Source organism: Mustela putorius, unplaced genomic scaffold (assembly GCF_011764305.1).
Source record: "Mustela putorius furo isolate JIRA1106 unplaced genomic scaffold, ASM1176430v1.1 tig00003834_pilon_pilon_pilon, whole genome shotgun sequence".
NCBI lineage: Eukaryota > Metazoa > Chordata > Mammalia > Carnivora > Mustelidae > Mustela > Mustela putorius.
This window is the reverse complement of record NW_025421987.1, coordinates 24,340,155-24,364,780: the sequence shown is the minus strand read 5'-3', so window position 1 is coordinate 24,364,780 and position 24,626 is coordinate 24,340,155. Positions and strand designations below refer to the sequence as shown.

The following is a 24,626-nucleotide window of genomic DNA, read 5'->3' as shown; positions in this document are numbered from 1 at the left end:
TCATCTCTCAGGAGAGAGATCCTCCCAACATCAAATGGAGTGATGCTTGTGCTGAGGTTGTTGTGGAGTCCACTGGTGCCTTCACCACCATGGAGAAAGCTGGAATTCTCTTGAAGGGTAGAGCCAAGAGGGTCATCATCTCTACCCCTTCTGCTCATGCCGCCATGTTTGTGATGAGTGCGAACCATGAAAAGTGTAACAACTCCCTCAAGATTGTCAGCGATGCCTCCTACACCACCAGCTGCTTGGCCTCTGTGGCCACAGTCATCCATGACAACTTTGGCATTGTGGAGGGACTCATGACCACAGTCCATTCCATCAGTGCCACCCAGAAGACTGTGATGGTTCTTCTGTGAAGCTGTAGTGTTATAGCTAATGGGCTGCCCAGATCATCATCCCTGTTTCTACTGGCATCACCAAAGTTGTAGGCAAGGTCATCCCTGAGCTGAATGGGAAGCACCCTGGCATGCTGTTCCATGTCCTCACTCTCAACATGTCAGTTGTAGATCTGACCTAACACCTGGAGAAAACCTCCAGAAATGAGGACATCAAGAAGGTAGTGAAACAAGCATCAGAGGGCTATCTCCTGAAACTTTAATAGTAACCCCCACTCTTTCATCTTTGATGCTGGGACTGGCATTGACCGCAAATACCATTTTGTCTAGCTCATTTCCTGGTGTAACAATGAAGTTAGCTAGAGAAACCAAGTGGAGGACCTTAAGGTCCACACGGCCTCTTAAAGAGACCCCTGGACCACCAACTCTAGTAAGAGCACAAGAGGAAGAGAGTAGTTGTTAACTGCTGGGGAGTCATTGCCTCTAACTCATCCCCAACACACAGAGACTATCCCAACCTTGACATTTGTATTTCCATCCCAGGCCCCCTAAAGAACAGGAGGGGCTTAGAAAGCCCTACCTTTTCATAGAACAGATAAAAACACTGTATCCAGACAAAAGAAAGGGGGGCGGAGAACAAATAACATACCTATACATTTCAAGTACTTATGTAAACATATGTACATACTGGAAGTCTGAAAAGGTTTTATACATTTTAGCCCAAGACATCCTAACATGTAAAGATTTATTAAACCTCTAAATACCACACAGGGCTGTCTCTTTTTTGTATATATTTGATATACCAAATATTTCAAAGGTCAACCAAAGACATGTGTCATTCTTCAAAGAAAATTCTAAGTAACAGCCTAAAAATATTGCCTTAGAGCAAAGTATCTAACTTATTTTTAGGAAAGTATGATTAAGCTACCTTTTCAGCATTAAGACATATTTCATTTCAAATACATAGTTAACAATAAAAAAAAAAGCTTGCAACTTTTCCCTGTAAAGAAAAGTTGAAAATCCAGCAATTTTTAAATTTTATTTATTTGGGAGATAGGGGCAGGGGGAGAGCAAGAGACTCTTAGGCAGGCTCTAATGCCTAACACAAAGTGGGTGATGCAGGGCTCGATCTCACAGCCCTAAGATCATGACCTGAGCCAAAATCAAGAACTGGATGCTTAACCGACTGAGCCACCCATGTGCCCACAGCAATATTTTTTAAATTGGAATAAAGCTTTGACAGAAAAAAAGTTCATTGTGGAAATGAATCTGTTGAAAACAAAAAAACCATATAACTTTTTAAAATTTCAACCCAACAATGAAGTAGCTTCTAAATTATTCTGGAAGCATAAGTTAATGTATGGAAGACACTCTAAAAGTTGTTACCGAACAGGTTTAATGAAAGGCTTTATGGATATTAAAAATGAATTCTGCATAGGGAACTATACATAAAAACAATTAAAAATCTGTTTATTATTTTTAAGTAAGTGAAGATGAAATCATTTACAATGACTATTGAGTAGGATTTTTTTAAAAACACTCTTCAAATTATAGGTCATAACTTGTCAAAATTTTGAAAACTAATAGTGATTTCAAATGTATGTTTGATATTTTAGTAATAGACAACATTATACAGCACAGAATATAAACCTGTCTAAATTAAGCTAATTATTAACCATTTTTAGTACATTCTAACTATAAAAGATCTATAGAGGAATAATAGTAGGGGCATTTTTATGTGATAAAGATGATGCAAAAACCTTAGTTAATTCACTCCTCCTTATATTAAAAAACTGAATTTTTTTGTGATGCAGAACTCTCCTACTAATTTCAGAAATATAGACTTTGAGAGAAAACACTCTCTAAAGGCCTGAGATACAAGAGAAGGCCATTTCAGATTTCTTTCGGAGTCAGCATGACTGTATGTTAACTTTGTTTAATACAGAAGCCTGATTTAAGGCTCACCAAGCATACACTGTACACCTACTTTATAAATGAGTGGCTAACAGAAAACCATTTTGTCCTTAAGATATTGATCAATGCTTCTACTCCATATATTCCTTGACGTTAAAAACCTGTGATTCCTCCCTATATCCTAATCTATAATCTTTTGATGTCAAAAAGTATATAACCCTGTAAAAACTGTTCATTCCCCAGAGCATTTTCTTCCCTATGAAGTATGTGTTTTACAGCCAGCTGTTCTAACTTGGGCTTGAATAAAACTATTATTTTCAGAGATTCTACAGATTTTTTAATTTAACATCAACAAATCTTAATTTTAAATAACATTTTATATTTGGAATATTCCCCTGATTCTGATTAAAAAATTAAATACATCCTTGCTTTTAGTAAATTTGTATCACAGAACTAAAAGAACTTTAATACTTCTAGTACAGTCTTAAAATTATTAGTAAATATTTTCCCCAGATACAAATTTCTAAAACTGGTTATAAGTAGTTCTTAATCATATTGTCAAGATAAACTATTAAACAAAATGGTATTTAACTTTTATATAATTCCTAAACAAATTGACATTTGTCCATAGGAAGTTACTAACTGCTATTCTACAACCTGGTAATTTGTAGGACTTCTGAAGCTGGGCCAGAGGAAGCTTGTATCTTAGTCAAGACAAAAGCTTTGTGGAGCTGGTTCTGGTAATTGCCTTAAACAATTGTTCCATTAATAAGGAACGCTTTACCAACAAGAAGTAAGAGGCACAGTATCATCTTCCATTTTCTTCTGTCTAGTACCAAAGAAATAAACCTGACCTACTAATTAAAACCAAAGGGGGATTTAAAAAAAAAAAAAAAAAGAGGAAAAAAACCACAAACTTTCCAAACCACCTAATTCCCATACAACAACCTCAAAATCCCTACCACTTTAAGTTCTCTGGTACAAAAAGCTCTCTGGAGAGTTTGTTAGAAGACTGCTGGGCCCTACTGCCAAGGTAATTTGTATTTCCCAGGTGATGCTGATGCTACTAATCCAAATCCCACATTTTAAATAGCACTACTTTAGACAATCCCTTATTACAGAGGTACCTCAATTTAACCATTTCTGCTGTTGGACATTTGTTTCAAACGGTATGTTCCCGTAAATAATGTTTCAGCAACAGTCATGTATATCATTAGAAATAACCTACACACTTTTTGAGGTTCTTGACACACACTGCTCTGAACTGTGGCCTCTCCTCTGAGCACTTTATATGGAGCATCAGCTGCATCAACTCTGAGTAACACTGAAAATCATCATTTAGTATTACTGTTATTGATTCAATAGGAGAAAGGTTACTCAATTGTAGTTTGCATTTCCTTGACTGCTGGTGAGAATAAGCCTTTCTTCCACTTATGTATTAGCTCTTTATATTTGTTTTATTTGTTTATATCGGTTGCTGTTTTCTTCTATCATTGAGCTCGTGTCTAAAATGCTTATCAATTAAAGCATTCTGACATTTTTTTGTGCCTGATTTTTTCACTTGCCCATATAATGTATCATTATTTTGTTTGACATGGGAGTTTGAAAATTAGAAGTGATCCAATCTACTAATCTCCTTCCTGAAACTTTCCATTGCTAACATGCATAGAAAGCTGTTTCTCACCAACACAGAATTCTCATTTAGCTACTCTCAGTTGTGTATTTTTAAAAAAAACATTTGTTCCTCCATTTTGTTTTAATATACCAATGAGTTAAGTATCTAGCTTTTATGTTTTTCTCCAAACTGTTAACCAATTTCACAAAGTCCGGTTTTAATTAGCAATAATCGCACCTCGGATAAACCTCAGTGGCTACAATACTGTCACTGCACAAAGCTCAAAGTCCTATTTTATATAAACAGGAAAAAAAATTTAAAAACTTAAAAACATTTTTCTCCAAACTGTTAACCAACTTCACAAAGTCTTCTTTTATATAAACAGGAAACAAAATTAAAAATTTTAAAAAGAACATAAAAATGCCACCACATCCTTCACATATATACAAGGGTCTACTTCTAGACAATCTATTCTGTTCCATTTAAATGTTTAGTAAATATTACATTAGTATGACACTGTTTCAAATTCAGCACACCTATGTCTCTTAAGGCAAGCCCTACCCCCATCAATCTTCATGGGCAAACTGAAATCTATCTGCATTTCAGTTTCTCGCAAGTATAAGTTGGATCTGTGTCTACTTCTGGAGCTTGCTATAAGGAATTACCTCAAGATATATACATGAAGACGCTCTGAAACTATAAAGAACTACACAGATATATTTACTGATGGCCTCTTCAAATACAATTCACAGCTAGAACTTAAAAATAAAATATTAGCTAAGAATGAATACTTCTGTGTTACATAAAATGGTTAATGGACTAAACATTGTTATACATATTTCCTGTGTAGAAAATAATCCTTAAAGCTCATTTGAGTAAAAGAAAAACAAGTTGGTGCCTGTTTGTTAGTCAAAGAAAGAAAAAAGGGATGGTAAAATAATCTTTATATGTTTGTAAGATTTCAGTTTCTCAGCTGTGGAAATGAATCACAAGGCCAATTTTACAAGTAGAGTCAATTTAACATTTCTAACCCCTCTAATTTCATTCCACAAAGATATTAACAGAATGTGAATACAAACCTTAGAATCATTTTTGTTCCCGAAATGCAGATCCTGAACTCACTGCCTGTCCTAATACAGGAAGAATTCAGACAACAGAAAATACTCTCATTCAAGGAAGTCTTAAATTAGAAATAAAATTTGCACTATAACAAAGTTAGCACCTAAAAGGTATCAGTACTGCCCCTTAAAATAGGTCCTAAGGCCCTAGATGATATCTACAATACACAGAATCATTAATTTTTTTTTCTACCTAGTAGCAGGGACATTACAAAATACTTTTTCCATTCCCCTTAATTAATAAGAGTAGAACTGAGGCTTAAAAGTTAGGTCCAAAAGCTCACTTTTTTGGCTAACTGTAAACTTACTTTAGTAAATCACTGGCTTCCTGTTCACTGTCATGTGTTGTATCCGAAGAAAAGGCATCTGAGGTTTCATCTGAGTTCTCTGCTTCTTCTGCTGGAAGCGCCTTTGTTCCCAGGGAGCCACTGAAAATCTCCCTCTCCCTTTTGACCTCTTCCTCAGGATGGTCACTGGGATTTTGTAGATCTTTTTCAGTTCTGTCATGGTCACCTTTGAAAGAAGACTGCTTGGCATCACTAAGAGATGCTTTTCCTGAGATATTGAATAAGTTACCAAGAAACTGAAAAAAGCTTTCTTTTGGCTGTCTATCGTTTTCTCCTATTTTGGTATCTGAGGTGGAACGGAAAAGGTCATTTGGCTTTTTGGAATCTTCCTGCGTTGGAAGAGTGATTAACTTCTCAGCATGGTTCCTTTTGTCCTCACTTTGGGGAATCTTTGAAAACAAAACAGAGAAAAATAAACATCATCATTTTAAAAAATCACACAGATCTACTAATAAAGTATCATATGACACACTTTGTGCCAGATGCCAGGGATACATCTGTGAGTAAGACTGGTGGCTTCTGATTCGTCAGGCTGTTTACAGTCTAGGGAAGGGCACGGTCAGCACAACTTAAACAAGGCTATATAGTAAATGTCATGAGGGGAGAAATACACTCCATGTGGGAAGCCAGAACAGGAGTAACTGGTCCAGGTTTGGTGTCAGTGACAGCAGAGGACGTAACACAGAGGAGTATTCCTAGAAGTGCCCTCAGAAGGACACCTACTACTGACTATGTGATGCTTGTTCATCCCCTTCCTTCCCTAGCTCTCTTCTTCCCTCCGCCCCGACTCTATTTAGTCATGTGACAGCTTCTAAGAAGTTAAAGATGAATGGAGGTTAGGGTACAAAATGAGAAGAGTGAGAGATGCGTAGGGAGAGATAAATAAAGGGACAGATCATGGCAAATATTAGGTATATTTAAATTTAGCCTTCATTACTCAGAACTAATGGACAGTACTTTCAAGTACTCTGTAGAATAGGTAAACCTAAATAGACCTCATTTCAGCACTGTCCTAACCCACAAAGAACTGCTGCATTGTGTAAAACTGTTTCTCAGAAAGATGAGAAAAGACAGCAACATGGTGTATCAATTCAGAGGAAAAGCCCATTATCCTTAATAGTAAACTACCAAATCCTCAGATGTGCATTAACACAAACCTGCACAGTACTGGGAATTCCTGCAGATGTTCAACACCTCCCGGGTGTGTTCTACTGCTCATAATGAAATTACTAGCAAAACAGACTCACACTCATGCATACTCTCTGTGAAGCAAGACGGAGCTGCTCTTATCAAGGAGCTTGCTGGCATTCCTTGTCACACTCTTCCCTGAAGCTTCATTAACCTTAGGCCCATGTACCAACTCAGCCTGCCTTCCAAATATGCCTGCTCACCTACTTGTAGAAGGAATGCCTGCCTGACAGTATCTGTCAGATGTCATGTTCACTAGTGCTTATGAAAGAAAAGCTCCAGTGTGAGTCAGAAAAAAGATCAGTACAGCAAGGTAAAGTCACCTTAGGCCACTGTGAGTTCACATGACAGTTTTATAAGAGGCTGATCTTCAAGCAGGCAAGAGCATCATGATCTCAATATTATTTGTTTACCTCTTTCCATATTTTAATTCAAATTCAAAATAGTTTTAATTCAGTGTTCCATTAACCACTAACAAAACTTAGCATATGAAAGCTTGAGAAAAGGTTTATAACCTATTACCCCAGGAAATTAATTTCAAGCACTATTATTTTTTTTAAGATTTTATTTATTTATTTGACAGACAGAGATCACAAGTCAGCAGAGAGGCAGGCAGGGAGAGAGGAGGAAGCAGGCTCCCCGCTGAGCAGAGAGCCCAATGCGGGGCTCCATCCCAGGACTTTGGGATCAGGACCTGAGTTTAAGGCAGAGGCTTTAACCCACTGAACCACCCAGGTGCCCCACAAGCAGTATTATAAGTCTGTTCCCCACCTTCAGAGTCAGAGCGTATATTTGAGGAAACACACAGCATTTTTCTATGTGTTAGGAACTTAATAAAACTTGTGAGTCTCTACATTTAGAATATGACCAACCTTCTAGAGTCATTCTAAGTCTCACCTTTTATTGGTTTCAACTGCAACTCACTCCCACTTGTCTCCATCTCATCCCTCCAACCTTGTGCTCATTATTGGAGAATGTGCTATAAATTAGCTGTGTCCTCTCCTGACATAATGGCCCTCTCAGTTTAGCAAAAGAAATGTTAGTTGACATTCCTGAAAATATCTTGATACACATAAATATTTTTTGTCCTTTAACTATGCCATTTAATTTGTTGTAATTAGCAGCCACAACATTTCTTCCTGAGTCAAAATGAATTAAGACTGTAACATGAACAGAACAATGATTTTTTTTTTCTATAGCTAGTATGAACAACTGCTCTTCCTGAGTAGCTTTCTGAAGGAAGTAAACTATAGGCTATTTGTTAGAATATCATAAATATTCTTAAAATTTTTCAGAAATTCATAAGAGTCAAAAATTGGGGCAGAGGTTTACAAGAGGGGGAACATTAAAAGAACATGGAAATTACATTTTTAAAAAGATTTTATTTATTATTTGACAGAGAGAGACACAGTGAGAGAAGGAACACAAGCAGGGAGAGTGGGAGAGGGAGCAGCAGTGAGCAGAGCAGTGAGCCCTGGTGCAGTGAGCTGAGCAGGGAGCCCTATGCAGGGCTCAATCCCAGGACCCTGGGATCATGACTTGAGCCAAAAGCAGACACTTAATGACTGAGTCACCCAGGTGCCCCAGGAAATTACATTTTTTGACATCAATAAAATCTCAAGATGATTTATCAAAATATTACTTCACTGCCTCAACTATTTTTTATAATTCCTTTCAAAACACAATAAACTGCTTTCTCAACAAAAGAGATACATTTTGCTAAACAATTAAAAACCTTTACATTTAACATTTTTATTTCTTATAAGATTTTATTTATGTATGTATGTATTTGAGAGAGACAGAGTGAACAGGAGAGAAACAGAGGGAGATGGACAAACAGACTCCACTGAGCACATGGAGCATGGGGCTTGATCTCATGACCCTAAGGATCATGACCTGAGCTGAAATCAAGAGTCAGAGGCTTAACTGACTGAGGCACCCAGGTGCCCCCAGATTTAACTTTTATATATATAATTTGGGGCGCCTGGGTGCCTCAGTTGGTTAAGCAACTGCCTTCGGCTCAGGTCATGATCCTGGAGTCCCAGAATCAGGATCCCAGCATGGAGTCCTGCATCTGGCTCCCTGCTCAGCAGGGATTCTGCTTCTCTCTCTGACCCTCCACAGTTCATGCTCTTTCATTCTCTCTCTCAAATAAATAAAATCTTAAAAAAAAAAAAAGAATTATACATATAATCTTTTTAAAAATCACTTTTTCCTCCTTCCCTTTATTTTCAGCTTCTTTGCTATTCCAGAATCTTTGTATCATCAGTTTACTGAAGAGCATTTTTTGTCCTTGGAGGTCTTCATTTCTTAACTTTTCCCTAATACTCTTCTGAGAAACTTCTATCAGTGAAATACTCCCAACAAGAAAAAGGTATCTAAAATAGGGACAAAAACTAGCAGAAAAGAGCACTGCTATTTGAAGTAAACACAATAAATTTTTAATTTATAGAATTAAAATTTTAAGTCTGATCTAAAACAGCTGCTCTTTCCCCTCAGCCTAAACAACAATAAAATTCAGCCTGCCACGAGCGAGGGCCAATGCTGCCTGCCAACAAGACTGCCTGCCAATGTTCCAACAAAGAGAATGAAAGCAGTCAGGATTCAAGCAAACAAAACATCAATTCCAGTTGCTCTCAAAGATGTTGGTATTCCACATGTAACAACAAAGGCTACTGAGAAGGCATATGTAAACTGGGAGATTTGAAATTTTTTCCCTTCACCCTCAATATGCTATAATGCACTGCCCTTAGGTCAACTTCATCCAACTATCTCCTCTATTTGCTATGTGCCTAATACACATTGGGAAGCATCAGAGACACTGATTAGGAAGACGCAGTTTCAGCTTCAAGGAGCTTACAGTCTAGCAAGAAGCTCATTGCTGTATCACTGTGTGGGGCTTAGAAGAGAATCCACAGCATAGAAGACATAACATTTGAGCTTGCTCCTGAAGGATGAGAAGAGCATCCTGAACACTCAGTATAACATATCCAAAGATACAGAACTGTGAACTGTGTTTATCACAGTTCTGTGATCAAGGCAAGGGTGTGGTTGAAGATGAATGGGGTACAGGGAATAGAGAATGAGGTAGAGAAGATGACTAACAGAAGCAGACGCTGAGGGATAAAGTCCTAGATAACTAAGTTTTCTGAACTGGATAACAATTTGAGTAAAGTAAAAAATAGACATGGGAAACAGGAGAGGTAAGATCAGGGCCTTTGTGGGGATGGGAGGAGGTAAGGCAACAAATTACTTAGATGTCACTGAATGTTTGGTTCCCTGCTGTTGTACGACAGGAGAGGTCTGGAAAGCAGTCAGAAGCACAGTTTAAGAATGCAATTTGGCCATACACAGTGTACGCAGGATAAAAAGGGGACCAACAAAAAAGCTCTAGGGAATAAAAAGAGAGAGAGAGATTAAAAGGAGGTGCAAATTAGAGAAGGAATCAGAGAGAGATGGAGAAGGCAAAAACCAGACGAGGTCATATCTCCAGAATACTGGTCTCCAAAGGCAAAGGACAAAGAATATTTCCAAAAGCAAATGGGGAGCAAATGCCAAATGCCATTGTGAGGTCTAGAAAGATGACTATCCTATCCCACTGTTCTTCAAAAACATCAGGCACACTCATGCCTCGAGAATTGTACATTCACTCTTCTCTGCTTAGAATTTTCTTCCCCCATGTAGCAATATGACTCCCTCCCCCTCACCTCCCTCAGATCTTTATTTACAAGTCATCTCTTCACTGAAAGCTTCCCCAGTCACTCCAAAATTGCCAATTCCTCCACTCTGAAAGTGCCAATATCTTCTTTTTCTCCTTTGTACTTGCTAGTGTCAAATACACACACACATAACACACATTTTTTAAAATCTGTTTCTTCCCCTAGAAAGTAAAAGCCACAAGTGCAGGGATTTTTGTCTATTTTATTCAGTGCAGTATCTCTAGCACCTCGAAATGTGTCTGACAATAAGAGGTGCTCCAACAGTTGTTAGATTAGTAAATAAGAAATAAGGACTACACAGAAGCACTAGGAATGCAGGAGAAATAATCTTAACAGCTCAGGAATTTGTGAGTACAGCCCTAAACTCAAAGTGTTAAACTGTGAGTAGGTAGGTGAGGGGATAGGAATAGTCAGTCAATAGACAAAAGGCAAAACTTAGAGAAATTAGGAAAAAAAAAAGAATATGACAGTTTAAGGTCTAAGACAGAATGGCTTTTTGTTCTTGTTTGGCAGATCAGCTCTACACCTATTAGAGAATAACTGTTGTACAAGAGAGAATGAAAAGCATAAATTGAGATAAAGAGGCCAGTAAAGCCTCTAATACGTTTTCTAATAAGAAAGGGAGGGGCGCCTGGGTGGCTCAGTGGGTTAAAGCCTCTGCCTTCAGCTCAGGTCGTGGTCTCGGGGTCCTGGGATTGAGCTTCGCGTCAAGCTCTCTGCTCAGCGGGGAGCCTGCTTCCTCCTCTCTCTTTCTGTCTGCCTGTCTGCTACTTGTGATCTCTATTGGGTAAATAAGTAAAATCTTTTTTAAAAAAAGAAAGGGAAAATATTAGCCTTGAAGAGGAGTCTGGACACATCCTCTTCCAGGTAAAGAGGTAAGGAAGAGACAGGCCTGAGCAATTCTGTAAAAGAAGAAGACGAAAAAGAAGACGACGAAGAACAAGGTCCAACAAGTGGCTCTGACCTCAGTAAGTGAGAGGAGAATGGCAAGCCAAAGGAGGGACAGGCGAGTGGAACTGGGAAACAGAGAAGACTTGGACTAATGTCTCTGGGGAATGCAGTAATAGGCTGAAATGGGTATAGCAAGTAGTAGGTAGGGTCCATGCAAGCTTGAAAGCATTCACTCATTCATTCAGTAAATAACATACAGCACCATATCATTCCAGGTGTTTAGATGCAACAGTAAAAACAAACAAACAAACAAAAACCCACAACACCAATAGCCCAGCTTTCATGGAGCCCGCATTCTAGTGATGTAAGAATTTATTTGCGAGTCCAGCTGGTATTAGTTTGTCACCTCCTCAAATAGCCTAGAGCAGGTGGCAGGTGCTGTGCCAACATGGTAAGTGGCACAGGGAATAAGATCAAAAAGGTCACAGGATGGTCACCAAAGATCCTGTTGAATGGAAAATAATGAAGAGCCAGGTGACTCTTCTTTTACTGTGTCAAGCACTGGGCCTGTCATCCTTTCTACCTCAGACTCTGCCTTTATTGGGCGTAGCAAGGATAATCCTTAAGAATACCCTGACTTCTAGTTCCTTAACATCCTCTGGTAACTTCTACTTCCACTCTTCTTGCCTCTTTCATAAACTCTGACCCTAGTTAGTCCCCCATAAGTGCATCCCCTCGCAAACTCAATCTCAGGCATTCCCTGTGTGCACACCCTCTCCCCGTTTCAGCTGTTTTACCCCGCTGTCCCAGGTAAACCCACCATACCACTCCTGCCCCAATACAGATTCTGCCTTCCCTTACACTGTCCCTTTCAGTTCCTACAAAGTTTCCTAGCTTCTCTATCCAGCCATCAAATATAACCAGTAACCTCAAAGTGTCAGTTGTACTGCTTGATCATCCCCACTCAGAAAAATTCCAATTTTATCTTTTTCTAACTAAGTGAGTGAGTCTTGCTTTAAAAAACCACAAGGATATGCATACTATGCAGATCTGGGCTACGAACCGTTCACAATTTACAGCCCCAGCTGGAAATCTCTCTGTAACGTTTCCTCATTTTCTACAGCAGCTCTTTCACCTCCACACCCCCCATTCCACTATCCCACCACCTTGCTCAGCAGAGGTCCCTACTCTCCCTTTCATGCAGACAATCCCTCATAGCCCTGACTCCCAACAGCATCGACATGCCTCCTTCACTTAATGCCATTCTTCACCAGGAAGGATGGACTCCTCCCAAGGTGAATTTCCCCACCAGGACACCAGTGCACAATCCTTGAGGTCTCCTTGAGAACCACAGTTCCTCATCTGTCCCTTCCAGAAGCCCATCATTCAAAAGCAAATGCACAAGGATAGCCCTCTCCTCTACCAACCTCCTCAAAAAAGGGTTCCTAATCTTCACCACCTTTGTTCCCTTTCCTCCCAATCACTCTCTAATCACTTACAATCTGGCTTCCTCCCTAGTTGTGCTGATCACTGTCTCTAAGAAACACTGTCCCACTTGCTAATTCAATACACTTCTTACACGGTGCATCTGCAGAATGTGAGACTGAATCTCATTCTGATAACCAGTCTTCTATTCACTACCATGACATTACTATGAGATTTTCCTCCTTCTCTCAAACACTTTCTCCATCTCCTTCAACTTCACATCATTCTAGCCATTCCTTACCAAACACATTTCTTCAATTTCTAGCCTGGGCCTGCTTTAGCTTCATGACCTTCTTACAAGGTTTTATTTCCCACAGATTAATCAGATGATTCCCAGGTTTTTATCTGCAGCTCAGACAGGAGGTTCAACTATCAATCAGGCATCCATAGCCACTTGGATACTTCACTGGAATCCCAAGCTCAGTACATCCAAAACTGAATGTACCCATGTTTTGTCTCCATTCTTTCATTTTCTGCAAATCTTAACATTTCCGCTTGTTAAAAAGTCAGACAAAACATCATCTGTTTCCTTGCTTGCACTGTCCCCAGTCCATTCTCCAGACAAAAACTAGAGCAATCTTTTAGAATTCAAGTCTGACCAACCTTAAAGGACTTGAATCACAATCACAGCTCTGCTGTCGGGATAAAATCCCAACTCTCAAGCATGACATTCAAGATGTTGGTGGGTCTAGTCCCGTGTGTCTTTCCCCAGTTTCATCTCTTGCCACTCACAATGCTTGCAAATACCTAATGTCATCATACCCAGCCTCACTCATTCTTTCCCCTTCTCTCTTCCCCTCTCTCTCTCTTTCTACAGAACATCTTTGCAATAACACTATTCCCACTGCTGAGACCACTTACTCTTTGGCCTCTTTGTCTGGGAAATTTCTACTACAACATAAGTTTTTTCAGAATAGAAATTGCCTATGTACATGTTCCTCTAGTGAACATTCCTAAGACTGTTTTCCTTGTTATCACAAGGTAAAGGCAAACAACTGTATACATTTTCATCCTGAATATGACTATCACCTAAATTATTAATACATATTAAAATCTGGCACTCAAACTAAAACCAGCTTCTTACTTGAGAATTCAGTTAGTTTTCTCCTTAGACATCTGGCTGCAACATATTACTTGGCAAATTTGTCAATATTTGAAATTCTACCATCAACAGTTAAAATTTCCTCAATTTTGAGGAAAATAACTATTATCAGATTATTACCAATATCCTGAGGGAAGCTATAGTTTAATTTTAAATCAAAATTACTGCTTACCTTCACCCTAATGGATTTAATTTGTGGTGGGATGCCAGATTAATTCCATATAAACTACCGATACATATTTTCATGAATGAAATTTCTCAATAAATGGATTTCGGGACTAATGGTAAGGTGCAAAGATGAGTGATTTATACCCCCACTGTTAAAGTAATTTTGCTTGAAATATAATATTACATTTTTATCACAGTATTATTTTTCCACTAAAAAATTAGAACAGGCCAGCAGGTTGGCCATCAACTATATTGCTCTAAGCTGGTTATTATTTAACATAACAAATTACCTGCAAATTTAATGTCATGATGCTGTGCTGTGATCAGCTCTGACATGTCACAAATAATTTGTTACTAAAGTTACTTAGAAGTTGAAATTTCACTTTTTAAAAATGCTCTAGAATGGAATTAAGATTTTAGCTGAAGTGTTACTTTTAGTTTTTCATTTCCATGTAATTTCTGATAAAAGGATGTAGTTATATATGGTATACCAAATAAGGACCCTTAACCATAAGTGACCCAGGACAGTCATCTGTTGTATGTGCCAGAACAAACAACACAGGAGTAAAAACTGTTGACGTGAAAGAGAAAAGTCCGTGGGGTGCCTGGGTGGCTCAGTCGTTAAGCACCTGCCTTCAGCTCAGGTCATGATCCCAAGGTCCTGGGATCGAGCCCCGCGTTGGGCTCCCTGCTCAACGGGAAGCCTGCTTCTCCCTCTCCCTCTGCTTGTGTTCCCTCTCTCACTGTGTCTCTTTCTGTCAAATAAATAAAATCTTAAAAAAAAATAAAAAAAGAGAAAAGTCTGAACTATAGAATAGCAAAGGATATGGACAGGAAGAAAGGGTTGTTGATGGTCCCTGGCACAATGGGGATGGAGACAAAATGATAGAATCAAACATCAAGACTGGGTAACTGGTAGCACTTTTTAGCTGGACAGGAACACAAAAAGAAAAAAATTAGGATAGAACAGTCTGAGTTCAACTTTGAGTATGACAAATCTTATACCCAGCAACACTGGCAGGAAAGGTGTAAAGAATTGGTTCTATTACCCTGATGCTCAGCAAAACATGTTGGGCTGGAAGGACAGGTGTGAGCTTTGTCACAGGCTATGATGCAGGTAGAAATCAAATCAACCAGAGCAGGTGTGGAAAGACAGGGAAAAAAAGGAACAAAATGACACAAGGTAGGAGAAAAGCCACTCCCTTCTGTTACCATATAAAGAGATCTCCAGTGAAAACACTGGGAAGAATAATAAATGTTTTTGTTTCTAGGAGAGCTTTTCAGAACCCCCTCTAATGTTCTTGACTCAATATCTGGCACCTATGGAGGTCAATGTACTCATAAAATTTGCAGTATGTACATGACTTCCTTAATCTGTTTCCATTTTGACAAGGTATTCCATGATACCATAAAGTAGGACCACTACAGTTCTATGACAGAACGAACCGCTGCAAGTCAAACCAGGTACTTCAAAACACCTGCAACACCCAGGAACTCAAAGATATTGAGGCCCCGGACTGACAGGCTCCAGCTCTGCCAGTCCCTTTGGGCATATGCACCACAGAGTGGCATGGTGGGATCTCTACTTCGGGCTCCCTGACACCACTCAGTCTTTATAGAAGTTTGAGTCAAGGGGTGAAAATTTTAAACTTCTAGCTAAATTTCAATATGTGTATCTCCATGTATGCCCTCTTTTCAAATGTGATAGAGAATCAATGTTTTTAATAGCTTTTTTAAACTATTCACACAGAAAAAACCAGCACCATTCTCAAACAAAGAGTTATTTCTAAGTTTTAGCCAGACTTTATATGGCAAGAAGGCACCTCTTTCCCTGAGTACCCATTTTGTGCTCAGCATTGTGTAGTGCTCTATAGGTTATCTCAGTTATTCCAAAACACTTCCATAAAACAGGATTGAACACCCCCCCCACACACCCAATACAGATCAGCAAACCAAAGTTTAAATAGGTTGAGTAAATTTTCCAAGATTACAAAACTATCACATGGAAAGCTGGGATTTAAGCCCAGATTTGCCTGATTCCAAAGGCTGTTCTTTCCATCACTGCATATGTTAATTTTAAAACATTTGCAAGGGCGCTCATAGTTGGCAGAAGCAGAGAAATAGTGGCTCACTATGAGACAACTCATTCCCCTCATCAACATTCCCATCAATTAAAGTTAATCTATTTATAAATGGGTTCCAAATGCAAATAAGTCAAAAATTTTTTAAAAGGAGTTCCAGTATTTGAAAATCTTTATAAGTTGATGTCATACTGCTGCTATTATCTATATCAATGAGAAAAAAGGATAGCCAAGCATTTATTAAGGCCACAATTTATTTTAAAAATTAGTTCAATAATCAATTTTCCCTTAACCTAACCAAGAAAAAATTTAATGCATTGAAATTTGACTATCATTTCACTTTTGGCCAAGAGAATGTTGAAAAACATCAGTAAGGAAAGAAGAGTTACACAAATCAAAATATGATCAGATGTATAAATTTAATATATCCATCTTCTAAACAGCACTGTTCATTCAATATAGGATTAATATAAAAAACGAGTGACTATTTTTCTTCAGTAAGATATTCTTGAGCTATAATGTTTCTATCTTTACCTATCAGTAAACAGAGGTAACAGTTAAAAAAAAAAAAAGTGTAACTTTTCGTTGTAAATTATTTGCTTCTAAGATTAAAAATAAGTGTTACAGGGCACCTGGGTGGCTCAGTGGGTTAAGCCTCTGCCTTCAGCTCGGGTCATGATCTCAGGGTCCTGGGATCGAGTCCTGTATCGGGCTCTCTGCTCCGTGGGGAGCCTGCTTCCTCCTCTCTCTCTCTCTCTGCCTGCCTCTCTGCCTGCCTCTCTGCCTACTTGTGATCTCTGTCTGTCAAATAAATAAATAAATAAATTTTTTAAAAAAGTGTTACAAATCTTAAGTAAAAATAATACACACTAGATTGATACTCTTCGATTATTCATAGAACATCATATGCATCTATCAACCACTGCCTTTTAAAAAACCACTCCAGAACTTTCATCAGATTTGTAGGATTAGTTATAAACTACAATTCTAAAATGGAACAAAAGTTAAATTTTATATAAAGCAGATGTCAAGCTGCTGAGAACCAGCTCTAATGATCATCAATTTATTTAGGTCTGGGTTAGAGAATCTACAACCTATGATCCAGGTTTGATTCATTTTATTTAGCTCATGGCTCACTTCTGAAAATAGACTTACTGCCATAGCTCTCTTAATTTTATAATAAGATTTCTTTTTGGTAAATTTAGTTTATGAATATCTTATAAATTAAGTTCTCAAATGGAAAACATTATACAGAACTACATCTGAATTCTCTTGTCTCCTCTCATTAACTGTGGGTTTTGTTAAGTGAAAGTCTCGGAGATTTACTTTCTTCAATTACAAAAAGAGATAAAAAATTCTGATTACCACATGTACTGATTGTTTCTTTTGTACAAAACATTCTAAAATGACAGTAAAAGAACTGTTTCAGTTATAAATACAAAGAGAGGGAGAGAGTAGATACGAGCAGATAAGAGATTTCAAAAAGGGTTTAGAAGGCACAGACAGATGAAGGCAGAGTAACTGACCACAGGAAGCTTCTACCCAAGTGTCTGCAAGGGGTAACTCTGATCATGAGGGAAACAATCTACTCCACAGACAGCCTGAAAAAGTTCAGGTTTTGAAGACACTAGGTACCACTTAGGACAGTGTGAAACATGGGATTAAAAGTAAAGAGTTTGAAAATCTCTAGATGGAAGGGCACCTGGGTGGTTTAGGTGGTGAAGTGTCCGCCTTCGGCTCTGGCCATGATCCCAGGAAACGCTGGGCTCCCTGATCAGCAGGGAGTTTGCTTCTCCCTCTGCCCCTCCCCTGGCTCATGTACCCTCTCATTCTCTCCCCATGCTTTGAAATAGATTTTAAAAAGAAAAAAAAAAATTTCCAGATGGAAGGGTTCTTCTCCCATCCCAAGCAGTTAAATGATCCTTCCTACCTCCCACCACCTCCACCTCCCAACCAAATATATGTAGAAAGAACATCTCTGAAGATACTGAGAATTTGGGGCAGACTGAATTCGAGGTATTAAAAGCCATCCATACAGAAATGTCTGGAACCCCAAAAATCAAGCTTAGAGTACAAGGAGGATGTCAAGAAGAGATCTGAGAGCCAAAAAATGAAGCAATATGATTGAAAGATATAACTTTGGAAGACTGACATTGAGGAAGATGGAGGACTTTGAGAAACATCTATATGAAAAGTAACTTAACCAGAAAGTCCGAAGGAAACAGAAGAAAATGGCCAGAGGCAGGAATTGCAATGAAGTACAATATTAATGGAAACAAAAATAATAAAGCATATTTCTGGAAAGAAGACAAGACCTGGAAAATCAGTGTCTCAACATTTTAAATAAGAACTAAGAGAGGACTATTGACTGTGGTTAGTAAGAGATCATTGGTTTCATGGAATGACTTTTACTCATTTAACTACTTATTGAGTATTTACGACACATGTACCAGGCACAGTACTAAGTTTCCCATGTCTGAGGGAACGAGAGAAGAGCCAGGAATCAAATTAGAAAGGATTAAGAATTAAACGATGATTGAAAAAGACTTTCATAAGGAATTTTTGGGTAAAAATTGGGAGTGACATAAAACAACAGATTGACAGGAAACCTAACCCACCAAAGGAAAAAAAAAAAAAACTGATCTGCTTATTTTTTAGAGGGGGAGAGGAGGGAAGTGGGAGGAATCAGGGGAAGGGAGAGAGGCGAAAATCTTAAGCAGACTCCACTCCCAGACCAGAGTCCAACACAGGACTCAGTCTCACAACTGTGAGATCATGACCTGAGCCAAAATCAAGAGTCAGACACTTAACTAACTGAGCCACCCAGATGCCCCCCCAAAACAACTGTGTATCAGAAAAGAAATAGAAGCCAGTGAAGATGGAGGGATGGATAATCAAGACAAGGTCTAAGAGAAGGCAGGAAGTAAGAGATCAAAACCAGGAGGATGAAAGCTGGATCAAAACCAAAAGCATGGGGCTTATCCTAGGAAGGCAACAAGGGATGAAAATTCCTCTGAAGTAGGTAGATGGCAGCAGGGAATTAGAACATGCATTCCTACTCTTTTAAATAACAATAGACATGAATGCAACAGGACCAAGTGTCTAAGACTACAAGACAAAATTGTAGAACCCACAGAAAAACAAAGGTAGAATATGGACTAAATATCTAGAAGTTTTGCCATCTTGATACAAGAACCTAATTCAACAAAAATAAATTTTTATTTTATGATAAATGATAATCATAAATGATAAATGCTAGCATTAGAAATGGCTACAATGTTAAAAATGCCAGCATTAGAAATGGCTACAATGTTAAAAAACAGCAAACCTTGTATAGCATGTAAGTGATAACTAAGAATACAAGGTTGTCCAAGGAGAATATAAAGCTTCTATAGTCTTTAACTGTTTGAAAATATAATTGATTTTCATAGATGATTATCAACATCTTGATGTGGCTTCTCAAAGTCAAATACAAAAAGAAAAGGATAAGAACATTTATTATTCATAATTCTGTTATGTTTCAGACTCAACAGGAAAAATGCTGTATATTTTTTCTTATCATAGAAGGCATTATCATAAATTCAGATTAACAAGATGGAAGCATGGGAACACAAATATCACATTACAGTGGAGTGCTGCTATAGAAAATTATTCATTAGAAAGAAAACACATGCACATTTTATTCCACTTGCTAATGAAAATACTTGGATTGAGACTATTTAGAATAACAAGACCATAAATATGGTTCTAACCCATTTTCCCCAAGGTATGGTACTACTGGTGTTATCAAAATATGTATTTCTGATGCCTGACAACAGGTATCTAAACCATTGGGGCCTATGTGGCTAGACTGAAGAAATCTTACTAGTAGTTTCTGGAAGATAAAGCAACAACAACAAGGGCCAAAATGCTCAGGCCACTGCAGTGAAAGTAACATGGCTCACTCTACATTACAAGCTAACTGCGCTGCCCATGTTTATGTAATGCAATGGGCCTCAAATCCTAAAAGAAACAATCTCATGACTATGAGCCATATTTGCTTGGGGACCCAGATCCCAAAGTGAAATTAACCTGGGCAATCACACCAAGATATCAAGAATGCATAGAAAAGACGAATCATGGAGGCCCAGACACTATATCTGCCCAACGTATATATTTACTGCATCTACAAAGATGTGACTTTCTGGAACAAATCTCTGCAGGTATAAAGTAGGACTACAGGAAAGGCCAAGTCTGAAGGCTGAAGGTATTTTTTTTGTTGTTGTTCTGGTCTTTTGGTGTTTGGTTTTTGTTTTTCAGTAAGATCAGAGCCGAAGTAGTAGAGTATCAGTTACAGGCTGAGTGGGGAACAAGCGGAGCCTCAGATGGGGGAAGGCAGCAAGGAGAGCAGGATGTGTGGTGAAGGTCGGCAGCAATAAGGGATTAGAAGACGGGGTGACAGGAGTTAGTAGCCAAAGAAACATCAAAGCTTGAGATCTCAAAAGAAAATATTTCTCGTAAAACAACTCAAGAAAAAGGCTGCATATATACCATTAGAAGTAAAAGTCTTGATGTAAGGCAACTGAAGACATGCAAAAAGCCTTGCAGTGGTAAACCAGTAGGCTGGCTAACAGTTGGCTAAATTGATAGAAAAAGAGTAGGTAGAGATGTTATAAGGTCTGAGAGCAGGATTTTTTTTTTTTTAATTTTATTTATTTACTTGAGAGAGAGCGAGCATGGGGTGGGGCAGAGAGAGGAAGAAGCAGACTCCCCGCTGAGCAGGAACCCTGACACAGGACTTGATCCCAGGACCCTGAGATCCTGACCTGAGCCGAAGGCAGATGCTTAAAGGAGTGAGCAACCACGACGCTCCTGAAAGCTGGATTTCATAGCCAAACGAGCAAAGGAATGAAAAAAGATAAGGAAAGCAAGGTGATCTTGATTTTCTTTCTTTTGATAAAGTCAAAGAAATCAGATCCCTGCTATTTTCTCCCAAAAAATATTTATATTGTTAATTATGATAGGGGAAGAATGAAAACAGCTTTTATCCTCACCATACCTAATGCCTTTGGACCTTATATAATGTTTAAAAGTCTCCTTATCAGTGATGAAGAATTCAGATGACTTTACGGTCCTTCCATTGACCAAACTAATTTACTCTGAAATTCATAGAAAGCACAAGCATTCTGCTTTACTGATTGTCACAAACTATGTAAAAAGAAAATTGCTGGGTCCAAACTCTATGACTGTGGGACAGATACAAAAGCTCGATCACATACTTGGCATCACAACACTGAAGAACACAAACACTCAGGTTCTAGAAAATCACTTATGAGTAAAAAGAAATGGTACAAGGTTCAGTGATTTTTCAAGGATTTTTTTTTAAGATTTATTTATTTTAGAGAATGGGAGGGAGCAAGAGCAGGGGAGAAAGGGGGAGGGAGAGAGAGGGAGAGAGGGAGAGAAAGCAAGTGGAGGAGAGAGGGGCGGAGGGAGAGACAGAGAATCCCCAAGCTGACTCCCCACTGATTGGGGAGCCCAATGCAGGCCTCCATCCCAGGACCTTCAGATCATGACTAGAGCCAAAATCAAGAGCTGAATGCTCAAATGACTGAGCTACACAGGCACCCTGATTTTCAAGGATTTTTAACCACACTTATCAGTAACTACCTAGGGAAGTAACTACCTAGGGAGGTGTGTAGCTTATACTCTTTTCATGCTTGTTCTGTAGAAGCTGGTTCATATGTGAGCTGACCAACATACTAAGAACATGTTATTAACTTCCACCTGACAAAAGCACTATCAGATGTTAGCAGTATTTGAAAAACACATCATAGGGGAGCCTGGGTGGCTCGGTGGGTTAAAGACTCTGCCTTCAGCTCAGGTCATGATCTCAGGGTCCTGGAATCGAGCCCCGCATCGGGCTCTCTGCTCAGTGGGGAGCCTGCTTCCCTCTCTCTCTCTACCTGCTTCTCTGCCTGCTTGTGATCTCTGGCAAATAAATAAATCTTTAAAAAAAAAAAAAAAAAAAAAAAGAAAAACACATCATAAATCAAAGAACATCCTAGGAAAAGAAACTATGGAGGTCAGACAATCCAATTCACAGATCAGAAAACTAAGGACAAGGACATTAAATTCCTCAGGTGAAGGCCCCACAGCTGGTTAGTGGCAAAGCTAGAATAAGGACACCCCACTCTCCAACTCTCCCCGATGACCCTCTCCCTCACCCGATCTCACCTAAATTCTAAGTCCCAACAGAGCTAGGCTGGATTGCCATAAATAATATAGTGCTCTTTTTGAAATGTAAAATATAAAATGAGACAACAGAATCTAAAAGAAGTAGGAACAGAAATTAAGAGAAATATTTGTTTAATATAAAATATTAAAACTATACCTTTACTGCTTCTGATGAAAGTACATTTTCCTTTTTCTGACTTGTGCTCATGGGCTCATTTTCAACACTGAAAAATAAAAACCACAGTTTCTTTGAAATTAAAAGAGAATTAACAAAATCATACAGCTTGAGTTTAAAGAAAAATCGAAAGGGCTTTTATATGCAATGCTCAAAAGACTCATGTACCAAATGTAAAAGAATATGCCAGGTGGTGGGTATTAAGGAGGGCACGTATTGCATGGAGCACTGGGTGTGGTGCAAAAACAATGAATACTGTTACGCTGAAAAGAAATTAAAAAAAAAAAATGTCTCTTGTGGGGCGCCTGGGTGGCTCAGTGGGTTAAGCTCTGCCTTCAGCTCAGGTCATGGTCCCAGGGTCCTGGGATCAAGCCCCGCATTGGGCTCTTGGCTCAGCAGGGAGCCTGCTTTCTCCTCTCTCTCTGCCTGCCTCTCTGCCTGCTTGTGATCTCTGTCAAATAAATAAATAAAATCTTAAAAAAAAAAAAAAAAGAATATGTTGATTTGAACCTCCGCAGTTGAAAGCACATTCGAAAATATTCATCCAGTCCTCAGAAATTTTGGTGAGCCTATTATGTGCTACATTTTCTTATGCTGATAATCAGCATCACAGCAATGATGCACCCGAACAAAGAAGCAACACTGTACAACTATCACAACCTTGAAAATGATTAACACTCTACGATTTTATTTATATTAAGTTTCTCCATAGCCTTATCTTTTTTTTAAAGCCCATAGTGAGTACTATACGAGTAGAATCTATTTCTCCTTAGTAAGTCTTTATCAACATACAGGATCATCTAGTGAAGTTTGGGAATGCTCAAATGTAAATGCAGGCTTATCTAGCCCCAAATGTGTCCCAGAGGGCACCTTAAGATCCTGATTTTCCAGACTGCCACTTCTAATTATCTTGTCTAGAATACCTTCACAGATGCCTTCTGAGAGGTTATAATAAATAATGCTTCCTATTAGGCACACATACATTTCAAGTACAAAAGTTTGTATTTCTAGGTTTATACATTATTTTGTTTTCATACTTAAGATGCTAGACAAACTGAACAGCTCCCCACTGAAGATTATCGTGACTGTCGGCCATGCCCCAGGGATCACGTCTGGCCTTGAGTATGTAAGGACAAGTAGGTCAGGGTCTTTATAAAACTCAGGCTGGTAGGAGAGACTGATACACAAACTAATAATACATTTTGGTAAAAGTTACAGCTGCCAAATGAACAAAATACCATGGAGCACAAAGGAAGCAAGGAACAGCAATTCTGCCTCCTCAGGAAAGTGCCCACAGAGGAGACAAAGGAGGCAGGAATAGAGAACATGACATTTTCAGGAAACCATGTTTTGTTTGTTTTAATATAAGACTGGAGCGCAACAACTTGGCAGAGGTGACTCTGCTAGATATGAGAATGATACCAGAAGCAGTGCCTGCCAGACTATGGAGAACCTGCCTGACCCGTTTCAGAACTTGATCTTTGTCCTACGAGCACTGGGAAGCCCTGAGCCAGGGGATAAGCATAAAGCAGGCAGAATGACTGAAATGGGAAAATACAGGCAATTGTGGTGGCTGTGGCAGAGCAACTGAAAAGGAGTGGTCTCAATAGTTCAGATTAGACAGGATGAAGAGAAGACAGGATTTAGGCTACTTTTAGGTTTTCTATCCATAATGCCCAGTGCAATTATGTAGACTAACCAAGGAACAAATGGTAATGATCAAAACACAGTCAGAAAGATGACAAGCATGTGGAAAATACAATGAAATTTAAATTTTATTAAGTCTCAGACTCTATGCAGAAATACACAGACCAACAAAACACAGTCACACTCACAAGCCTTTTAAATGTCAACAGCAAAAGCAACCAAGTAAAGAAGATGAATACATGAGCTGTGTGCTTAATAGGTGAAAACTCCATGTGAAAAATCATGGACAGAAATGGAAAATATTGTACAATTCAGAACTATAACCAAATACATCTATATATCTATAAAATAAGAATGTCTCCAACACTGCTACTTTAAAATTGAGTGGGTTTTTACCTCCATTTTCTATTTTAGCTTTATTTTTTGTCACAAGTTTGTTTATAAATCTTGTTTTAAATTAAATGTCAAATCTTGTCTATTTAAGCTCAAAAGAAAAAGAGAGAGAGAGAGAGACAGGTGCAATACATGTAAAAAGAGCACATCATAAGAATCTGGAGTATAATCAAGGATAATATTGACCTTAGTGATTTTATAAGTATATTCTCTAACTGTCATCTATTTTGAA

General features: G+C 38.6%; 1 protein-coding gene and 1 non-coding gene across 3 annotated transcripts in view; both read right to left on the bottom strand.

Moving 5' to 3' along the window:
• The window catches only part of CRYBG3 (crystallin beta-gamma domain containing 3), a 110,567-nt gene that overhangs the window by 72,354 nt on the left and 13,587 nt on the right, over window positions 1-24,626 (bottom strand). Inside the window, exons 2-3 of one of the 2 annotated variants that reach the window (XM_004772999.3) lie at window positions 22,337-22,403; window positions 5,291-5,718 (exon numbers count right to left, since the gene is read on the bottom strand). In XM_004772999.3, the coding sequence (XP_004773056.1) occupies window positions 5,291-5,718; window positions 22,337-22,403 (495 nt within the window). The remainder of the gene's footprint in view (window positions 1-5,290; window positions 5,719-22,336; window positions 22,404-24,626) is intronic. The other variant, XM_013046117.2, reaches the window with a different exon arrangement.
• Window positions 3,999-4,146, bottom strand: LOC123394567. The gene has a single exon (XR_006609329.1). It is a non-coding gene; the product is annotated as a U4 spliceosomal RNA (small nuclear RNA).